This window comes from Acomys minous, assembly GCF_964271855.1.
Source record: "Acomys minous genome assembly, chromosome: 5".
Taxonomy (NCBI): domain Eukaryota; kingdom Metazoa; phylum Chordata; class Mammalia; order Rodentia; family Muridae; genus Acomys; species Acomys minous.
The window spans coordinates 69,820,321-69,842,228 of record NC_140494.1 but is presented as its reverse complement, the minus strand read 5'-3'; the positions used below and the strand labels follow the sequence as shown (position 1 = coordinate 69,842,228).

Genomic DNA, 21,908 nt, shown 5'->3' with positions numbered 1-21,908 from the left:
TAAAACTATCTCTTAATTACATGGTGGAGGAGCTTATGGGCTTAGTCATAATTTGTAAATGCTACGTGGGTAACACAATGTAAGTCCCTACATAGGAAGGAAGTTCCGGAGCTCAGGACCCTTCTAGACATTGTCCCGGTCAGCCCTCTCTTTGGATGTTCATTTGTGTTCTATAGTAACATTCCTGTGTTATTCAATATTTCCATTTGTTCTGTGATGGACTGAACACTGGGCTGTAAAAAAGAAAGATAAGATAGGGGAAAAAACTTGGAAGGCAAGCTGAAAAATCAAGGATTCCACCACAAATAGTATTAGGTGCTTTCAAATTTATAAATATTCCTTTAAAAATGTTGAAATAACATAAAGCTGGATTGATGCCTGAAATGTGTCTTATCTTATACAGTTTCTCAGAAAGAAGCTGTTAACTTTGTCTGCAGTGGAGGCATCTTAATTTCCTGCACCTAGTGTCTCTGAGGACTAGAGTCTTACCAGATCAACTGTAACCCTGTAAGGCATGCTTCAGGAAACCTATGGTTTCACATGACTCTCTTAGCCCTTTACACATCATAACTTCAAATATCACTAGGCCCTTAAGTGTGACAACAGTAAAGGGACTGAAGAATATCTTTGTGAGAAGTCCTCACCCATTGTCTTCCTGAATAGCAGCATTTCTCTTAACCCTCCTGATTAAAAATCTATATTAAAATGGCTCATAATAAACCCCAACTCTGTTTCATAGTAAATCACTTTAAACTTCTTCCTAACAGGAATCCACATTTACTTGAGCCAAGCTTATTGGAAGATTAAAGGTATGACAAGGCTACAGTATGGAGTTATGCTTGGTATTCTCCCAGTGACAGGTGGTATGCGTCACAGTATACTAATGCTGATGAGTGCTGTCTAAGAGAAATAGCAGTGTTATCGTAATGAGACCTTAACCTGTGAGTGCTAACATAGAATTAAATTCAATTCTGTTACCCAGCTAGTGTCTGCTGAGTTATTTCTGTGTGGTAAAGTAGACAGCTATTGGGATCAGCAAATGCTATTCAGTAAATGAGTAAAAAGTACATTGACTTTCCCTATGTCTCAGAACATCAAGATCTTCATGGTTTACATAAAAATATGTTTGATAATTTCATACGTGCATTTAACATTATTGGTTGAATTCACCTCTTTCCCTTCGACTTCTCCAACTTTCCTCCCACTATTTTCTACTTCAAATTTCATTTTCTTTGTGTTTTATACCCACATAATTTATTCTTTGCTGCTAGAATGTGCATTGCAGGAGCATGGACAATGTGTAAGGGGTTATATAACTGGAGAAAACTGATACCTTTCTTCAGATAGGAGTCAGTTGCAAATACAACCTCAGATGGGAGTAGGGCTTCAAAAATGCCTCCCTCATCCATGCCCGAGTTTTGGTTCTTTTAGTTTTATAGGACACATACATGAGTAATACCTCTGTAAGTTCATGTGTGCCATGACCAAATGCAATTGTTCATCATGTCCTTGTCATCTCTGGCTCTAACAACTATTCTGCCTCCTCTTCTGTCCTGATTAGGTTGAGGGCGTATGCTATAGATGCTCCATTTAGTCTGGGCACTCCATAGTTTCTTATGTTTTGCATGTTGACCATTCATGAGTATCTAGAAGCTTCCATCTACTGCAAAAACTTTTCTTTCATGGGAATTGAGTATTGCCATGTTGTGAGTATAAAGATAAGTATTTAATGAGCAGTTTAGCACCATGTCTATTTAGCACAATAACAACAGTAGGTTCTCCTCCAGGGTCTATGACAAAGCCAGGCATACATAAGTCTGATCTTCTTGTTCCAAACTAATTAAAAATGGAATGTTGTTTTCTTAGAATTATCATACAAATCTAAAGACTATGGAACTCAAATCTAGGAATTAAGACTCCTGAGAGTAAAGAGTTATAAAACTATCAACAAGGCAAAGACAGAGCCAGAGGAAGGAGATATGCCATCCTTTTCTATTATATGAGGTGTAGATGATTTTCCTGTGTGTGTTTAGTTACATATCTAGCATTGTTTTATCTTCAGACTCTAAGACTTCTAAAACTCAGCCTCTGCCAGCAACAGTTTCATGATTTTTTCCTTCAGAAATGTGTGTTCTCACAAATTTCTCCATCTCTTCCAATCCAGGACCTCCTGTGTTGATTTAATGCTAGTAAAATCTCCCTTTTGCCCAAGGCTGGATAACTCTTTTAAAAGATCTTTTGTTGTGTGTGTGTGTGTGTGTGTGTGTGTGTGTGTGTGTGTGTGTGTTTGTTAGAAGCTGCTTTTTCATCATCTAGAAACATTGAAGGTGGATTTCTCCCCTAATTTCTTAAATAAAAACTCACCAGTTGCAAGCATATGACACTTTATTAAAAGAATCCATAGTTAAGCCTCATTAAGGAATGTAAATTTGTTCTATTAAGCTGACCTTGAATTGACTCGGATTGGCTTGAAAAACAATAGCCTTGGTGTCATAATATACTGTTTGGCATTCTTCTCAAGTCCCCTTTTACTACTAAAGGCTACTAGAGCTAATTGAGGACAAGTTATATGGGATGTTGCCTCTGTGCTAATGAAGCACTAATTGACAAGCTAGCTCAGAGATCAAGGAACGGAAATATTTTCACAGTACGTGAAAATGGCCAAATCTCATACCTTATTAAATTAAAAAACACTGAGAAAGAAGCAAAGGGAATTAAGTGAGGCAATTCTTGAGAGGCAAAATGTTTAGGCAATAACCCACAATCCTTGAGTTTATCACACTGACAAACACTGTTCTCCTTTGACATGTCAGCCTTCATATATAATGGTGCAGTGTGATGAGCAATGTAAAGTGCTGAGGACAAAGAATCATGGAAGATCCTGAGTCGAGCAACATGCACATTATGTCAGAGACATGCCGTGGTACTGTCCTGTGCTTAGCTGCTAACCCAAATGTCCTGAAGCTTTTGGCTTTATTTGCATTTATTGAGTTAAGCATATGCTTTATGAGAATTGTTTAATGTGCAGTGTCAATACAGCAGTTTCTGTCGGAGAATAGGTGGCATTATTTCTGCCTCTCCCTCTTTTTACTCTCTCTGTTTATGGGTTTATGGTTGATCACTTGGGATTGGGTAATTTATCAAATGGCTAATCTCTGAAGAAAGTTTATTGTCTATCTCTCAGCAACCATGACATAATTATTTTTCAATGGTAATACAATATACAAATGCATGATATTCTAAAAAAATAATTAAATTTTATCAAAGAAGTGGTGTTATCATAATGTCAAAGTATTTATTGTTTGTGTACTTAAGGAGGACATTTTGTCCCATCACACTTGCTGCTTTTTCATTTTTTTATCATCTAATCAGTTTATAATTTCTAATCTATCTATTTTTACTTCTTCAATAAATTACATAAATTCAGTTGATGCATACACATTATTATTAGTTTATCGTATATAGCTAACTATGCAATAAATTTATTTATATCTCATTTGAATACTTTCTAAAAGACTGTTGTCTTGCTTATTGTAACATAACTTAGTATTTTCAGCAGTTTAGCAAATGTCTATGACAAAATGTTATCAACTGACCTCTGATGAGACAGAAATATTTTTTCAACCAACTATATGAGACAATGATGTGCTGCTTAGGTTAGCGTATGCCATGAAGAAAACTGAATGAGGATGAAGAAGTTGTCAGAATTAATTTATTTTATGTCATATTTAAAGGCCTAAAGACAGGAAAGATTGTCATTTGGCATTCTCCTCGGCCCCTCTGCCTCCCTGGGTGCTGTAGCAAAAACCAGTGAAAAATGAAGCAGAATCTGGAATGGGTGGGTTCTACAGGATCCAAGTGCAGCTGGCCGTGCTGGAAGCAGGGCTTGAGGGTGGGAGAAGCCTTCTCCAAGGAGCGGTACAGCTCTCTCTCGGGAGATAATAGCAGAACAGTCAGGTGACCAATGTGGTGAGGCAGCAGCAGGCTGGACCAGGAGATACCAGGAGCTTTGGTCCCTCCATCAAGGCCACCAGGTGGGCATGTCCAGGGATCCAGCGGTGAATTTTCAGAGAGAGAAGGCCTTCTCTAAAACAGCCCTTTGAGTGATAGAGCTCAGTTAAACAGCAATTCTTATGTGTTCTTCAATGAATCTACTTGTGGCAGTTTATTCAAGATAAACAGGGACTATATAAATCTCACATAGGGTATCTGACTAAGGTGCAGGTAGTTCCACCTCTCTGGCCAATTCCAAAATAGGAAAGATATGAACAACTTCACTTGTGTTTGTATTTGTCTTTGCAGATGTATGTAAGTTAGTGATAATTTACTAAGGAAAGACCAGCATTGTTTGGACAAACTACACAGGATACCACAGTACAGTCCCAATTAGAAAGTTGTTATTTAATCATCCTTTTCATCCATGGTCAGTGATAGTAGCACTAAAATTCTTCAAACTCTTATATTTTCTTGGTCAACCAGAACCCAGATAGGTTTCAGGAGATCACTCTGACAGAAAGATTAGTTTCACTTCTTGACTTATTTCTACCCATAGAATAAGCCTTATCACAGACCTTAGATTGACTCTGGCCAAAGATGGAAGAATCTACTTTCACAGGACATAAATCAAAGTAACACATTTGCTCATGGATCTGACACCTAATTCTGCAGGCCTTATCCTCTCCACACACATTTTGGTAACTCTCACTGCTTATTTTAATTCACTCTAGATGTAGGATTGGTTGGTACTTTCCATAAATATTTTTTGTACCTTGTCAATTTCTCTTTTGCTTATTTTACTTTCCCCATCACGAAGCCAGGTTGGATAGTTTCTAAATTAGGTTCCATCTGTTTAGCTGTGCTTGGACCCTGATTGATAAACACTTAGAAATATGTAGGTATATTGAAAGATACTCCGGTAGTTGGAAGGAAGTTATCCAGAAAATTTAGCTGGTATTAAAGTATCTGAACTAGAAAATGTTTATATAAGCTTGATGAGATTTGTCCTATAAATATAAATTATACAAGTGGGTATTTTTTTCTTATCCGTGTTCACATTCCCACTGTTGATATACCCTTATTATTATGAGAGTAAATCATGTATTTGCAAAGTATACAGTCCTAAAAGCTATATTAGCATGTGCAACCATTTACAGAGCACAAAGACACACATTGAACATCTTTTAACACTCTCTGGGGTTCGATTAGCATGTAATGGAAAATACTAAAGAACGCTTGTAGGTTATGAAAATGTATTATGCTTTTATATCAGAAGAAGAGAGATCTGGGAAGGCAGGCATAGTGGTTCTAATTCCAGCACTCAAGATTTAGAAGCAAGTAAATCTCTGTGAGTTCAAGGCCAGCCTAGTCTTTAAAGTAAGTTACAGGACAGCTAGAACTTCACAGTGAGACCTTCTCAAACAACATACAACAAACAAACAAGAACTAAGATCTGGATCTCTGATGACCAATGAGAAGACTGTGCATTATCTCTGCTGTGAAATGAATGAGATGTGACCTAAACAATAAGGAGGACTAAGGACGGAGATTTTAAAATAGATGGGCAGATTAGGTGATTAGTTTGACACACAGGGTGCAAGAAAATGAAGAATGAAGTTACAAATTTAGAGATCTATCTTATAAAGATGAATGTGAAGATAAAATGGTTGACCTAGAAAGAGGAAAGACTCTGAGTCAAGATTCTTCAGTTCAGGATACAATTCCATACATTTAGGTATCTGTTGAATATCTCTGAGTAAGCAGAGCACTTGCCTAACACGTTGACTCTGTACCATTGCATTAATTAATAAACACTCTCTGTTTTTGAAGCAAAGGTTTGAAATCATGAATAAGAAGGGAGATTATGTATGCTGAACCTATAAAAGCTCCTAAGAAGAATCAATGGGAAAGTGTATATATTTGATGAAATAGGTTTTTAACAAATCTTTGAGTAAAGCAACTCTTAATTTAATAAGTTAAGGGCACTTACAAAATCTACTAAAGTCTATTATCTGCTTCCATATTTATTTCTGGAGCTAATCTTTGATCATATAACCAACATATAATGACAAGTGATTAATTAATAGTACTGCAATGATTTTCACAACTTTTCAATGCTAGTAAATGTATATAAGTCTTAAGAGGAATTATATTTTATGTATTAGTAACTATCCTGTATTAGTAATGTGCATATGGTTTCTCACTTAATTTAGTATTAATCTATATAGACCCATAGAAATACTTGTATTTATGTACATTGGTTTGATTTTAGACATATGCTCTGAGAAAATAAGCTTCATGTTAACAAAAGTAAAGTCATAAAATATCACTATTAAAAGGTGTATAGGAATTAAATAATAAACACAATATTGAAAGGAAGGTCAAACACAATAATGGGCTGTAAATGCTTAAAAAATGCCATGAAAATCAAAACTGTATGAAACATTGCATTGCTATTATTAAAGCAATAACATACAAAATTAAATATAAGTGGACATTTTTGTAAATAGATGCTTTTTCAAAACAATGGTGGTATTATTTCCTTATTATTTTTAAAAATATGACTTTTATTTTTGTTTCATAATAAGCATGGTTCAATCTTATAAAATGAGAAAATTGCACAATTTCTCTTGATTCATTTGCTCATCCATCCACTTATGATTGTATTTTTAATCCTGATATTTGTGCAAAGTAAATAGATGAAAAGTTTGGTTCAAAATTTCTCTATGGAAAATGGGTCTCGTAAAGGATTTTCACTTTCCTTGAAAAGGTAGACAGGAACATGTGTAGAACTTCACAGTACTGAATTGAAGATATAAATAAAATGGTACCTATATATATATATATATATATATATATATATATATATATATATATGGTGTGGGCTGCATGTATCCCCCAGGGGAAGGTGTTCAGCAGACCCTGGCTCCTCAGCAAAGAAGCAGCGATGCTTTCTTCTCTGCACTGTGGCTCAGACTGTCCTTATCACAAGCACAAAGTATGTGGTTCAGCAAAATGACTTCTCCTAAGAGATAACTCCTGTGGATGGTACTTCCAATTACAGAATGTTGTACATGTATCAAAACCAAATATTTTCCCTCATTGATTAAGTTTGAGAAAGAAAACACTAACTCTCAGTGGGTTTCCACTTGGTACCAGAGGACTAATCATTTTTTATGCAGTTATTATACTACAATGAAAGCAAATCAGCTTTTCTCCAGCTTCAATAAGGAATAGCCTCAGTGATAGGATGGTGGTATGCCAGCATCATTCTATTCTATCCATAATTTCTGTATAGACTGTAAATAGGTTCCCAAGTCCACTCCGCACATACATTTACCTGCACATGTGTTGCCAGTGTCAATTCCCAGGGAAAAGGTAGAAATACCGTGTCATGGATACTCTCTCAATGGTGGGCATCTGGGTCAGTTCTCCAGGAATCTCAAATGAATGTTGAACCTGCAGTGGCAAAGACGGTCCTTAGAGATCTCCTAAGAAGCGATTTCTTTTGCTACTCTACAAAACAACAACAACAAAGGCAGCAGCAGCAAAACTCATGCTGTGTGTTACTTCTAGGGCTGGGTAATATAATAGTATTCAGCTTTTTTCTTGGATATAGTGCATACAGATTGAATTAATAACTTATGAAAAGTGACTAAGCAAAGGTATGCAAATTGGACAGATTTTGAAAAATGCATAGTGCTTATGTGTGGTATTCTAAAAAATGTTCTATAAATAAATTGGGGTGTTAAGTATCATCGGTATGAAACCACTTATGGCTCATGCCATATGGCTCTTCACCCTTTTCCAGGATAAAAGATTAAAGCTAAACTCCTACCTTCCGAAAAATTTCCTCCAAATGATAACACCAACAATAGTTTTTGAAGCAATCGATGAGTTTGGAAATGAAGAGAGACCCATTCTTGCCTAACTTCCAAGAAATATTATCTGCAAATAAAGGCATGAGAATGATGAAGAATGAAGTGTGGAAGACTCCAGGCACCACACAGTTCAGGAACCAAGAATGCTTGGATGCTTTGCAGGAGACAGTAGGCCAAAGCAGAATAAAGCAGAAGAAAATCTGCACAAAGTCTCAGTCATAAAAACCACATGAGCTTTTTAGTAGGCAAGGTCAAAGTTACAGCCTGCAGCATCCAAGTCCTGTGAAAGAGCCCAGAGACCTTCTTGTACCAAGCTCATTGTGGAGGTCTTTGCTTCTCTGCTTCTTTCACCCGTTTGTTTCCTGCTATAGTATTTTGCACTTTTTTCCCTGATGAGTAATGCTCTTTACAAAGATCATTTCTCTTCCATTTGAACTAAGCTTCTGCTGTTAAAGCACAGAGTAGAGTTCTGTAAGTGCCACTTAACCAGCATCTATCTAGCCGCCAAACGTTTTCTTCCTTGGTCGCTCCTTTCACAAGATGCTGTTCACTCCTGTCTGGCTTCTCCTGCATAGATCTTAACCAATATCACAATACAGGCTTTTGTCTTGCCGCCCAAGATTTCCAAATCGCAGAATGAGTCTCGGTTATCAAACTTTACCTGCATCTGGTCTAGCATTAACATTAGAACTTGTCAGCGGTGCCAGCCCTACTGGTAAACGAACCCTTTCTTTTGGTTTCCTTCCTGTGCTCTGATGAGTCAAACACACTGGCTAGTCCATCCATCTTTAGTCTTCATTTCTAAGAGTTCTTCATCCACACTCCAAGACTTTTTCTAACATTATTCTCAATTTCTTGTTGCTTTAAAAGATTCTATCTTTAGCATTACAAAATATTGTTTTGACAACTGACTGTTCTAAACTCAATCTTTAAGGCAGGTATCTTCTGGGAAATATACAATTCCTTAGCTCTTTATTAATCATTTCACCTTCAGCTGGTCTATGGCCATCTCACACTTGCTTGCAGAATCTCCCTCACCTTCACTTTGAAACAGTCACATTTGTTAACATTTTAATTTATAAAATATCAGAGAATATTTGAAGTACATCCTTCCATTTAAGTTTATGATAAAATTTTAATGTGATATGAAATAAGACATTTAGGAAAGATAAAATATCCTATTCAACTTATTTCACTGTAATTATGTTCTTGGACACTGTATAACCTCCATATTCCCTATTTCTCCCCTGTCAATCAGCTGAACCAATGTGTAATATTATTTGAATGTGCTAATTACCAGAATCAATGACTGGCCTTACCCCACCCTATCATCATCTCCGGGCCCGAGTTCGGTAGTAGCAGTCTTATCTGCTTCCCTGCTTCCACCATCACTGTACTGTAGTTCATTCCTTTCGTTTAAGAGTCAAATCTGCATCATTTCATTCTTAGGATCTCTCCAAGGTTATTACTATGAAAGGTCATGTAAAATATTCCCTTATCTGGCACCTGCCTCTCCCATGATTCTGTGCTTATGCAGCTTTCTCTTTTCTTCCAAGCTTTTTGATCTCAGGTCCTCTGTACATTTCTTTTATATTATGTGGAGTGCCCCTCTTTCTCTTGCTGTGGATAACCTCTTTATTCTGTGAGCCAAATGTTCCTCAGTAGTACTTAATGTAAGTGACTGTAACAGTTTTTGTTACAATGTGTCATATTTTTCCTCACAAGCTTGAGAATTAGCTCAGAGAAGCCAGCCTCCACATCTGCTGTTATTGTGGAAATATGGTTTTTCATTAGCTCTATTCTACCACAAAATTCTGCATGCACAATTGGGATGAAATAATTTGTGTACTATGCTATATTTCCACCAGTAAACAACCTTTTGGTGTTCTTATTACATCATATATAAATTTAGGGGTTTTTTTCAGTTAAAAGTATAGGAATTTTAAGGATGAAGAGATGACTCATATGTTAAGAGCACTGGCTACCCTTCCAGAGGTCCTCAGTTCAATTCTCAGCAACCACATGCTGGCTCACAACCATCTACAATGAGATCTGGTGCCCTACCTATAGTCAGAATCCTGTATACACAGTAAATAAATAAATCTTTTTTTAAGTATAGAATTTTTCTTTCAAATAAAATCTCATTAAAACAGTAAAACAAAAACATAAAACAAGGGAAGTGGACTCTATCTAGGAGTGGGTGGCCACTCTGAGTGCAGTCTTCATTCTCTGGTCTACTATTGGAGAGTCCTCTAATCTCTCAGATCACATGTGGCCATGGGTCAGCAGCAGATGTGTCACTATACCTTATTAGAATGGATGCCTACCAGGGCCCGCTGCAGGCACAGAGAATCACAACTCTGCACATGAACATTTTTCAAGTGATCTCTAAACTCATGAGAACTTATAATCACAGAATGTGAGTGCAAGGAGCCATGATTTGTACAAATGTCTTAAGTTACTTTGCTCTCTAAATCTTTAATAGCACCTGTTGTAGCTGACTATTTAGAAGGATGTTTGACTACACTGACAGTCAGCTACTTGGAATGTTCTGCTTCTGGGCTGTCTGCCACTTCTATGTCTCAGGAAGTTCTTTGATCTTTTATTGGCTACATTGATGTGAAGGCAGACATTTCAGCATTAACTAATTTCTAAAAGTTAAAGTAAATAGAATTAATAGGCCAAAAGCTGCCAAAGTATGTGCTGGGAGCCTAGTAGTTTTTACTGGTTGATCTTTAGAAAATTACAGAGAAGGTTATGTATCAATATGTCACTAATATATTTTAAAAATAAATTAAAATGGACTATCATTTACTTTTTTATAGTTAAAATGTCTGAATTTTGGATTCCCCAAAGCAACGTCTTTACACTGATAGTTTCTGAACAAATCTAGTTATGAAAACCCAAATACCTTAAATCTCTCCACCACTGAAAAACTTAATTATACATAAAATATTCACTGAAAATACATTATCACAGCCTAGCATATCGTAGAAAAATTACTACTAGGAGATTCAGAATATCGGAAGTCACTTACGTGGTGTAGAAGATTTAAAAGCAATGAAATCCTTCTCCACGTGGGCCTTTGTTATGCTATTATTCCATTTATAGCTCAGCACCCGTTCCTCATCTGTATCAGCGGTGGCTATCCCCTTGCTTGTGGATACCCAAATAATTCCGTCTTGTCCTAAGAGAGATGGCACTTCTTAAACAAATGTAACACATACAGACACAGACACACACACACACTCCATAGAGATAAAGTATAACTGATGCCAATATATTCTCATTTGATACATTGCGTTATGATTTTACTGAAAAATGCAATATCTCGGTTACTCACTTAGCCGTCTCCATGGCCCCAAAAGTATATTACTTAGAGAAACTCCCACTGACTGAGAAAAATACAGCCCACACTGTGCCAACAAATGAGTGGGGAATATATTCCAAGCTATTTATTATTTCATTAGAACAAAAGACATAAGATAGTTTGTTTTGGACTGGACACACCCGTAGTACTAAAATATCCCCCCCTTATCTTTTGGAGCATGAAATGAGCATCGCAGACTCCTAGAAGAAAGTGTGGAACCAGACTCACTTCCCCTGCAGGCCTGCATGATGAGGACCTTGGGTTTGTTTCTCAGACTCCTACAGTTAGAGTTATTGAAGATTGTGAAGATGGTGTCATCATGAAGAACATCTGGATTTTTCTTTCTGTGCTTCACCCCACAGATTCCTTCCAGGATGCCATGAGACATAAACACAAGAAATGTGCTGTCGGAGGACTGGTGCTCTGCACGGCCAGCAAACTCAATTAGTTCTGTCTCCATTTCCTGAAAAGACTCCAGAGTCACTATCAGTGTGTTCTCCAAATACAGCTGTGTGTGAGTAACACAGGAAGTTCACAAAAAAAGTGAGGAACATCTAGGAATCAAGTGATTTGGGCAGAGCAGAGTTGTAAGAAACCATATTTTTGTATCAGGTCAGAAAATATGTATACACAGAATGTGAATGTTACTGGAATTTTCATATATATATATATATATATATATATATATATATATATATATATATATTCAGTTTTACATAATCTTTATAGTTTTAAGGAAAATCTTGGATTTCTTAATATTCTAAAAGATGGAACATAATACAATTAGGTTTTGGGAAATTCTCATTAAGAGGCAGATAGACATTTATGATGATAAAAGTTAAAAATATTAAAGTTCTTGATATCAGACAACAACAAAGTTTTATATTCTTTAATTGTTTCTGACAGAACTGAAGTTTGTATAACTCTCAGTAATTAGATCTTTTGTTCTGACAATGTTAAAATCTCATATGTTTATTCTCTACCTCATGCAGTTTAAAGGCCCAGAGCTTATGCCTCCCTTAGAACATCAGGTAACGGAGACGCCTAGACTAGTACTTAAGAAAGACCCCTGTTCTGTTGAAATAATGTTGTAAGGTGTTCTGTGAATACTTTCCATGAGACTACCCTTTGGAAAAGGTAGCGACCCAGGAAATCCTGTTCTGGAGCAAATATACTTCCTGTACTGTGACATATTTTGTTTCTGCTGCTACAAGAAGAGATGTTGAAAATAACCCAGGGAAGGCTTTCCTGTTCTCTGGGGACATTACCTGAGCTGTAAGGTTTTCCTTTAGAACCACTGAGTATCCAAGGTGTTGAAGTAATTCTTGCATATTCAAAATGTCTGCTTCAGCATCATCTCGATCAAAAAGGTAGTCAAACTTTTTGTTGCAGATGATGAGGGCCAAGCGTGTTCGGCCTTCCTTCTCCATTACTGGATATATCTGCAGTTAAGAGAAGCAGATTGATTAGACCAGGGAATCTCCTTATGCCCCCAAATCAACACAAAAGGAAGGAAATAATTACTGTAAACACAATATTGCTGACTGAGTTATGCTCTGCCAAACCATGATAGAGCTTGAGACTGAAAACATATATTGTGGCCTGAGTAGGTGTTAAATGTGGCTAGTGACATGGCGTGGACTATGTAGTGGGGAGGACTTGAGGACATATTCTGAGATGAGATTTAAAAACGGGAACTCCAATATGACCATCACTTGATTAAATGAAGTTCAATGTCCTTTGTCTGATCTGAACGAATCTATGTCCATGGTCTGAATTGGCCATGCCCATTCCTATGGTGCCAAAGTTCATCACCTCTTTTGCCCTTTCTGTCTTCATCTTATAAAACTGATCAGGAGGGCAAAGCTTCAGCATGTAATGGACTTCTGTGCTCTGGGTTCCCTGAGGATCTAAAAGAGAAAACAGAATCAAAGACCTGAAATTGCCCTATAGTCACACACATGTGAGGGCCCCATGGTCATTGTTCTAGCATGCTCACTGATATTCATTAGAAAACAATTAAAAAAGAAGAAAAACATTGCATATATAAAAATGAGTGAAGAAAAAGTCTTGATTGGTTTTCTCCTTTTGTTTCCTATTTATCACTATCACTGACCATGCCATTTTGTGCTTTTCTAACGGTTACAGCATTGACTAGTCTTTCAGAAACAACATATTAATCACATAAACTCATGTGGTCATGACTAATGGCCATGTATTACCTCTCGGCCATTCCAGTGACAGGATACTGATGTCAGTTTAAGGAGTTCTTTACAGTTTTAGGTATTGCAAAACATGCACCCTCATATCTGCACCATGCAGACAACATTTAATACTTCCCCCATAAAAATGTCATGAGTTATTCCGTGTTTACGGCTTTTAAACTTAGAACAGAAGGAAGTCTTTAATCTTTGTTTTCACAGCATCTAGCCTGGTGTCTGGAAGTAGAAAAACACTTAACTACTAATGAATGATTGGATATCTTCAATATCTTGACAATATATATTCTTATTTCTTTGATTTTCCAAAGGGAAATAAACCTGCTGGTTTAAATGAGCAACAAATCATTCATTTACCTGTGCCTATAGGTATTTCTGTGTTTTGTCTTATAATACAAGAGAAGTTACATCCTTTCTAAAGATGCTTTGAATTGCTCTTTATGCTTTGAATTCCACAATTTCTCATTAACCTACGAGAATTTAGATATTCTCTCGTCATTTTTTATTTCCCTCTCCCCTCCATGCCCCCTCTCTTCTTAAGTTTTCATGTTTTTGGCTCTGTTACCACATATTAATTTTAACACAGAAAGGGATATGAAGAGAAGTTGAAAATAGGAAAGGAAGTGAGTATATATGTATACACATATATATACACAAATATGTTAAAACACAGCAGTATATGCAAAGATATTGAAAAGAACACAACATAAAAGAGAAAGGTGCAAAGGGGAAAAGAAGTGTTATTGTGAAGAGGAATCGGGGAGAAGAAAAGAGAAGAAGGACGAATGGAAGGTGAGAAGTGGAGACTGAGGATTCTCTCTCAGCCTTTAGCTGGAGTCACATTTGTCACATTTTAGTAAGAATGGGGGGTCATATTCTCAGTCAAATCTATTCATTCCATGTCTCACTGCCCATATTTGCTGATTTATAATATCCAAGCTCAGATGAAGCAAATAGTTTACTCACAATGCATTTCTTATTATTCTCAAATTCCATTGATGGCTGTTAGCTTTCATAGATGACTGGGCTGATCAGTGGGTCTACATTTGGCTCAAAGTTTAGGGAATGGCAACTCTTAATGAAGGCAGTTCTGTGAGAAACACACACATTCTTTCCCCCTCCCTCTCTCAAACACACACACACACACACACACACACACACACACACACACACAATTCTACCACAGTAGACTTCTTTTCCACTGAGAAGAGGCTCTTTTCTGACTCTTAATGTAAGAAATTTACTTATTTCACTCCGAGTTTCCCACTTCACAGTTAAATTATAGCCTTCCATATAGACCTGTGACATGAAAAAAATCATTCCTCTATCAGGGTTTTACTCTTGCCTCTTATTTTACTCAATAATTTTTCATAGTTCACTTTGAATTTGAAAGGTATACACTAGCATATCTTCTTATTTGGGTTGTCCTTGGGTAAGCATCTGAGCACATACCCTTACTTGGCTATCCTCAACCTTCACCCCATCCTTAAATGTGCAACTGCTTTCTCTAGTCTAATTCTCTTTCTTTTATATGTTAAAGAAATTTAACTACTTCTCACATGTTTATTGTATTTTACCACTCATTAAATTATAAATTCTGTGAGAGAGAGGATCTTGATTTATTATTGGTACTGTTATACAAACCAAATATTGAGAACAAAAATTCAATATTTTATATACAATAAAGCATAGACTTACAAACATGAAAAATCACAAAGGTTTTATTCTTAATTTTCTCAAAACTTCTGAAAATATAACAGTCATACAACATCATCACTATCCTTTCTAGGCAAGTGTAATTCCTTAATAACCTCCAATAGTTCATCACTTTCTGTGACGAGCTCAAAGAAATTATGAGCCATACTGAATTAGGTATTTATGTTATATACCTGTATACACATGTACTTAACCACATCTTGTTTGTACTGGTAATTTCTGAAACCTTTAGTTTTTATAAATTTAAAGATATTATAAATATAATTTAAAAATATGAGCTACTACAGCCCATGTCAATGATAGTAATGGCCTTGCTCTATGGCCTTCTTGGCTGTGACCCTAGTCTCATACCCATAAAAGCTTTAAAATGCACTTCAACTCAAAGCATCAGCACATACCCTGGTATCCACATTACCTGTCACTGTTAGATGTGACGCATGAACCACTCCAGAATTTACCTCCATTTCTTCATCTTCATTTCCTCCCCTGGATTCTGAAGAGAAATGGAGAAGAGGGATTTGAGGGACTTTCTAGTGGTGGAGGTGGAGAAAATCCAGACTTTCTGAGCCTCAGTGACATGGTCTCTGCTGTAATTCAGGGAATGTGTGACCCCCTCCCCCAGACATAAGCAAGACTCCATTAAACAGGGGAGTTGAAGCAGTTACCCGTCAGAGATAAAGTGGATGTCTGCTCTAATAAAGCTTGTTCTTCATCTTTGCTGTCTTTACTTTGATGTTCAAAGTCTAGAGTAGACAAAGAAAGGGAGTCTCAGTACTTTCTGTGAGAAATATTTTCTTGTTTATTTTTTTTTAAGTTTCATATGTTGATACATTGCATTTTGACCATGCCCCTCCACCACTATTCTGAGGCCAAAACAGGAAATATATTCCTTACAAGTTAAGGGCTCTGTTTGCAGTTAAGATACTTAACGAATAAGTTCATGTTTGGCCTGTGCAGGTTAAGGTTTCTGTTTGTAGTTAAATGATAAGTTCCTGTTTGTCCTGTGTTATGTTCTTGCAAGTAAAAGTATAATTAGGAATAATTTCCTATTTCTTAGATCTGATAAAAACTGCAAAACATGTTTTTTACCCTACGCTAAAATTATGACCCCACTCACATTTCTTCTTTCCTTTCATTGTATTTTTCTAACAATGTATAATAGCCCACTCTTTCACCCTTATGAACACTTTATCTCTCCTACAAAAAGGACCTCAAGAGGCCAGCAGGGGCTGTTCTGTCAAATCCTTACTTAGGGTGAGGCAGGTGGTTGGCCAGTCCTGGGTGCACTGCAAAAGAAAGCTTAATTGGACAACTGTAGACTTGATCTTTTCTCCTTGTGATTCTCACGTTTAACACTCCCTCCCTCCAACTCCCGATTTCCCCCATTCTCTACCCCTCTAATGTCATGCCTTCCTTTTACTTTTTATACTGTGCTATCATTATTAACCCTTGAGTTCAAATAGTCCTGCCCTTTTGCTCATGAGTGTATGGCTATGCACTGGATATAAGCAACCAGTGGCCATGTCTCCCTCAGTGCCAAGTGGCTCTCCCTCCCTCAGCAGTTTTCTACTGCTGTCATCTCTAAGAATGAAAATGTATTAGTGCATCATTCTCCTGAATCTTTACAGGATGGGGGTCTGAGGCATGAAGGTTGTTACCTGATGGAGAAGATGGTGTAGATATTTCCTGAGAATCTTCATCCTCATTATCAGAAGGAAATTCTGAAACAATATTAAGAGCAGATTTTGGGGACACATAGCTAAATTTCTAAGTCCTGTATACATGAAACTCTCTCATAACACTGGTAAGTAACCACACTGCTCTTTAAAATATGGATGCTCAATCAGTTCTCCAAGCTTCAGTTTTTTTTCAAGCTTCAGTTTTTTATGAGCATGCTAGTAGCCTCTTCGAAATACACAAATAGAGGCACAGATTCTATGAAGCAAGAACTTATCTCCTCCATGATGATTATGTACATAAAGATGCTGTGCAAATCTATAATCAGAGCTTCTCTGCAATATCATTTTTTTCTGAGAATAAAGATATACTTGACTGTCCTCAAGGTTTCCTTTATATAACAAAAATAACACAGAAGAAAATGTCAATAATGTAAGAAATAACTTGGCATGGTGGTTCAGACCTTTAATCCCAGCACATGGGAGGCAGAGAGGCAGGATGGATCACTGTGAGTTCAAGGACAGACTGGTGTACAAAGCGAGTATAGGACAGCCAAGGCTACACAAAGAAACATTGTCTCAGAAAACAAAACAAAACAAAACAACAAAACAAAAAACAACCAATCAAACAAAAGAATGTAAGATAAGCACTTTCCATATCCCTGGGGTGAGATTTGTGGGCCTGCAGATGAAAGGCCACTTGCCACCTTGTGCTGAATAGTTAATGGAGTACATGGACACCCCATTGATCTCCCGTGATTAATGTTGTTCCGCCAAAACAGAAAACCTGAGACAGGAAAGAGACATCCACATAGACAAAATGTAGAGCACTTCCTGTTTTAGAGACAAATTAATATTTCATTAAGCCTCAAATTCAGGAGGTTTTGTTAGTTTTATTTTACTTTTCCAAGTAGAAATTGAAGCAAAGATTTTCTTACCTGGAATCAAGACACATCTAACAGAAGAGAGGAGGCCCCTTTCCTCTCCCATTCTACATTCTATATTCGAGAATGAGCCTAAAATCTGATTAGGTGCCCAGAAGTTTAGACTACTAAAAATGCTATTTCTGAATTCAACATGACAATATTTTCTGAGCACCTGCCCTCTATAAGATGCCATTTGTTACTTGACAAATATGCAGTCATGAATAAAGCAGCCAAAGAGTCCTTCCTTATTAAAACTACGTTTTTTTGAAACACAATAATGGAATGAATATGTAAATGTATGGGGCAACTAATAGTGTAATTGTTAAAGGACAAAAATTAAGTATGCAAGAGTACAAAAGTAGTTGGAGTAAATCCAGGCCTTTTAATCTGTTAAACAAGTAGATAAGTGAGAGCCTGAGAAATGCGGGTAGGTCAGACTTCCCTGAAAACAGGAGAATGAAAGACAGAAGCTGCAACGGGAAGCAGAAAGGGAAGGAATTGATGGCACTTTGGCTAGAACTACTCACGTATGCTCAGCTGTTTCTTGGAATTGACAATGTGGCCTGCAAATATTTTGCCTGCCATTTCTGTTTTCTCAAAGATGCTCTCAACCAGGTTCTCAGCGTTGTTCAGGATGAAGCTGGCACCTTCCCCTATTCTGAGTAGCTCACTGCCATTTAAAACATTCTTCTCCACCAAGTCATCACAAACCCCATCCAGCATGTTCTTGGCCAAACCCTTGATCTTGTAGATTGGATCTCTTTCATGTGTTCTCTTGGCTGCGAAAACGATAGCATTTAGACATGAAAAAAAACTTTAAATATCTGTTTCTACACTACTAGCTTTTAAATTCTGGTTTATTTTTATTTTTATTTTTTTAACTCTTTAAATTTATTATAATTCATTCACATTACATCCTGATTATTATCTCCTTCCTCCCTTGTACCTTCCCATTCCCATCCTCCCTTTCTTACCTGCTATGTGCCCCTTCCATAGACCTCTGACAGGGAGCCCTGCCCTCCCACAGGCTACCACAGCCTATCAAGTCTCATGCCCATGCCACCCCCAATGTGAAGAATGAGCTTTCCATTGGCTATATAGAATCTCCTGCTTAGCTAAATAAACATGACTGCCTGAATGACATTCTTGTAAATTCTACTTCATACACCAGGATGGGATGCATGGGCTTTCCTTTTGCTTTTTTATTTTTCTTTTTATTATTATTATTTTTAAGCTTTGACATTATAATAGAGTTAATCAGGTGGTACCTGAGTGACAGTTTTTCTAAGAACCACAGAAGCATTTGTCTTGTCCAACACTTTCCAAGTTTATACAGGAGGAAATTGAGGTTGAGGGAATTAAAATGACTTATAAGGAATTTAGCAATAGATAACTGACATCTGACATTCCTCTGTATCATTCATGATTTGTCCAGGTTTGCTCCTTTTTGTCAATAAGTTACAATGACATTTTACTCCATATATGGTATACTGAAATGAGAACACATTCCAGCTCTATTGGCACTCGACCTGCCTATGTTTCCAGGGCTCCTAGCCGGCTCTGTGTGGAGATGGAGAAATAAAGCTAGCTGGCTTTCTTGCTGCTGTAAGTAGATCAGATACAGATGGAGGAAGCAGGAGATTTTGTGCAATAGTGCAGTCTTCTCACCCTCACAACAGAACACCAACAGAGTTGGGGACCCTCAGGTCTGTGAGTTAAAAGTCAAGGCTTAAAGCTACAGAGAAATACCAAAATGATAGGCCTAGATAGCTTATGTTTTCCTTTCTTTCTAGAAGTTGTAAAATACTAAGTTGTAGGATTTGTGTGTGCACTCTCCCCCTACCTGAGCTTGTGTGGCCATAGCCACACTCAGACTTAAACAACTCTGTCTTGATGAGACACCCCCGACACACACACACACTGTTATTCTTCTCTCAGAAACTCACCCATAACTCCTTCAACACATCAATAAGCAAAGAAAGGCCTCACTCACCCGCCATGGCTGTGCAGGCTTCCTGGACACAAGAACAACAAAAGCGAAAGCAATCTCAGAAGCAGTCTGCCTTTCCTTTCCAGAAACATACCAATGGAGCTGACTCACTGGGGAACTCCAGACTGACAAATACTCTTGCTCTTCGCCCGTAACATCAACCAGGGGTCTACTTTGATATGTTTCTCCTTGACATAACAAAGTTTTCCGCCTGAAACTGTATATTCCCACACAAATACCCTCTGAGTCCTGTCTATTTTTAGCACAGTTTCGAAAGGCACCATTACTTCTGCTTTTCTTAGCACCTCCATGGCTTTTATAACATCAGAGGGCATACAGCAGTGACACTTACTCAACTCAGCCTGTGTCATTCTGGAAAGCCTCAAGGGAAAGAGATGCTGACAGAGATGCCAAACCTCGATTCCTGTACCGCAAATTCAAAATCCAGGCAAATGAACTTGGCTCCATGTCTCCAAGTCAGCAAGTTTATCTGTCAATTTTAGATATTATTTACATGGAAATGCCAGTGCACATTTCAGATTGTTAAATGCACAAGAGAGTCTCTCCCTGTAACTTTTGAAAATGTATGGATAAATGATGGTAGTGAAGTTTAAATAAGGAAATGTTTATAAAATAAGAAAGAATGCTATATTGCTGCTTTACCTTTATGGATCAGGGTATTACATGTTAGCTGCTGTAGACTTCATTATTAGACTGCCTGGAGTAGCTGTCTTGGCCTTGTGAACCTCAGGAGTTAATTGGTGTGACCCACACAGCCCCATCAAAGAACTGTGTGCTTTCCAGGTCCTGTCTTCACAAAGCCTTGTGTACTTTTCCAGCTTGGGCACCTGAGCATCCATGGAGATAACCTGGTGACTGAAAGAGGAAGAGAGCTTGCTCATTTCTTGGCAGAAGAAATGAGCAGAAGGTGGACACAGATCTGGAATTCTTTTTCCATTTTAACCACTTCAGGAGCTCTGCACAGGTCACCACATCCAGGCCAGCTCTCCCCCAGCTGCAGTCAATGAATTGTATGTATTTTTATCCCTATTCACCATACTTATCCTCTTCTCTCCTGTTGGAGCCTTACTCAACAAGTCTCCTTCTGTCCTGCCCCTTTCTCTGATAGTCCTATGGTGTTTTGTTGTTTCTTTCCTGATTGTGGGTGGAGGGCTCCTTAATGGAGCTTGAGAAGCTGATCAGTGGCTATACCACTAGAAAAAAGGATAGCACCACTTCAAACATACTCAGTTGCCAATAGTACTTCAGAGAGAGTTTCTTTTCTATTGATCATGAAATGTGGATGTGTCTAATCATGAGCCTGTCGTGTAAGAAAACCACAGCCACAGTGAGTTCATGTAGGACAGCCACAGCCACAGCCACAGTAAGCTCATGTAAGATAGTCACAACCAGCATTACTTCCAGTAAGATAGTCACAGCCACAATAAATTACTGTAAGATAAGCACATCCACTATGACTTTATGTAAGATCTGATAGCCATAGGAGCGGTGAGTTCATGTAAGATTGTCGCAGTGGCTTCCTGTAAGATAGTTACAGTTACACTGAGTTGTTGAGCATGGCAGCTTTTTTATTTTTTATTTTTTGTATGACAAGAAGACATTATTTTGCTGCACATATGTCTATGATGGAAAGTTTTCAGGGTTTCTATCTTATGTTTTGTGTCATTGACTACTTCATATAAAAACAAACTGTAGCTAGCTTAAACTGCCTCATCTCCCTTTTCTTGCTGATACCATGGATTTCAATTATTATCTTTTCTCCAAGTATCACGGATTAACAAAAGTTTTGAGACAAGTTTTATAGCCCTAGGCTGGTTTCAAATCAATGATTCTCTTGCCTCAGCTTCATGATTGCTGAGGCTGAAGGCCTGCACCACCATAATGACCTGACAACACACTTAACCTTCCTTTTTATTCCATCAGCATTTAATGGCTTCACTTTCTTCTGTGTAAGTTAATTGAGATCCATTCTCCATTTTCTCTAATCATACTTCTTTTTTTTTTCAAAGTGTAAATGAAATGACCTTACTATCTTGAATACCTTTCAGTCTGCAATGCATTATCACACACATTCATGAATTACACAACTTTCATCAGCATTATATTCCCTGAT

The 21,908-nt window shown here is 37.4% G+C and overlaps 1 protein-coding gene across 7 annotated transcripts in view; it reads right to left on the bottom strand.

Annotated features, from left to right (window-relative positions):
- LOC311598166 (caspase-12-like) overlaps positions 1-20,024 on the bottom strand; it is a 31,190-nt gene extending 11,166 nt beyond the window's left edge. For 4 of the 7 annotated variants that reach the window (XR_014779501.1, XR_014779502.1, XM_084783089.1 and 1 more), the window contains exons 1-11: positions 19,778-20,024; positions 18,312-18,563; positions 16,841-16,903; positions 15,848-15,925; positions 15,598-15,675; positions 13,063-13,157; positions 12,516-12,689; positions 11,476-11,710; positions 10,915-11,064; positions 7,835-7,944; positions 7,337-7,455 (exon numbers count right to left, since the gene is read on the bottom strand). Coding sequence is in view for 5 of the 7 variants with exons in the window: in XM_084783089.1 (XP_084639215.1) it covers positions 7,357-7,455; positions 7,835-7,944; positions 10,915-11,064; positions 11,476-11,710; positions 12,516-12,689; positions 13,063-13,157; positions 15,598-15,675; positions 15,848-15,925; positions 16,841-16,903; positions 18,312-18,563; positions 19,778-19,784 (1,341 nt within the window). In the remaining 2 variants the exon portion in view is untranslated. Of the gene's footprint in view, positions 1-2,521; positions 4,098-4,119; positions 4,867-7,336; positions 7,456-7,834; positions 7,945-10,914; positions 11,065-11,475; positions 11,711-12,515; positions 12,690-13,062; positions 13,158-15,597; positions 15,676-15,847; positions 15,926-16,840; positions 16,904-18,311; positions 18,564-19,730 lie in introns of those variants that run through there. The other 3 variants (XM_084783092.1, XM_084783088.1, XM_084783091.1) reach the window with 3 other exon arrangements.
- Between the last annotated feature and the right edge of the window lie 1,884 nt (positions 20,025-21,908).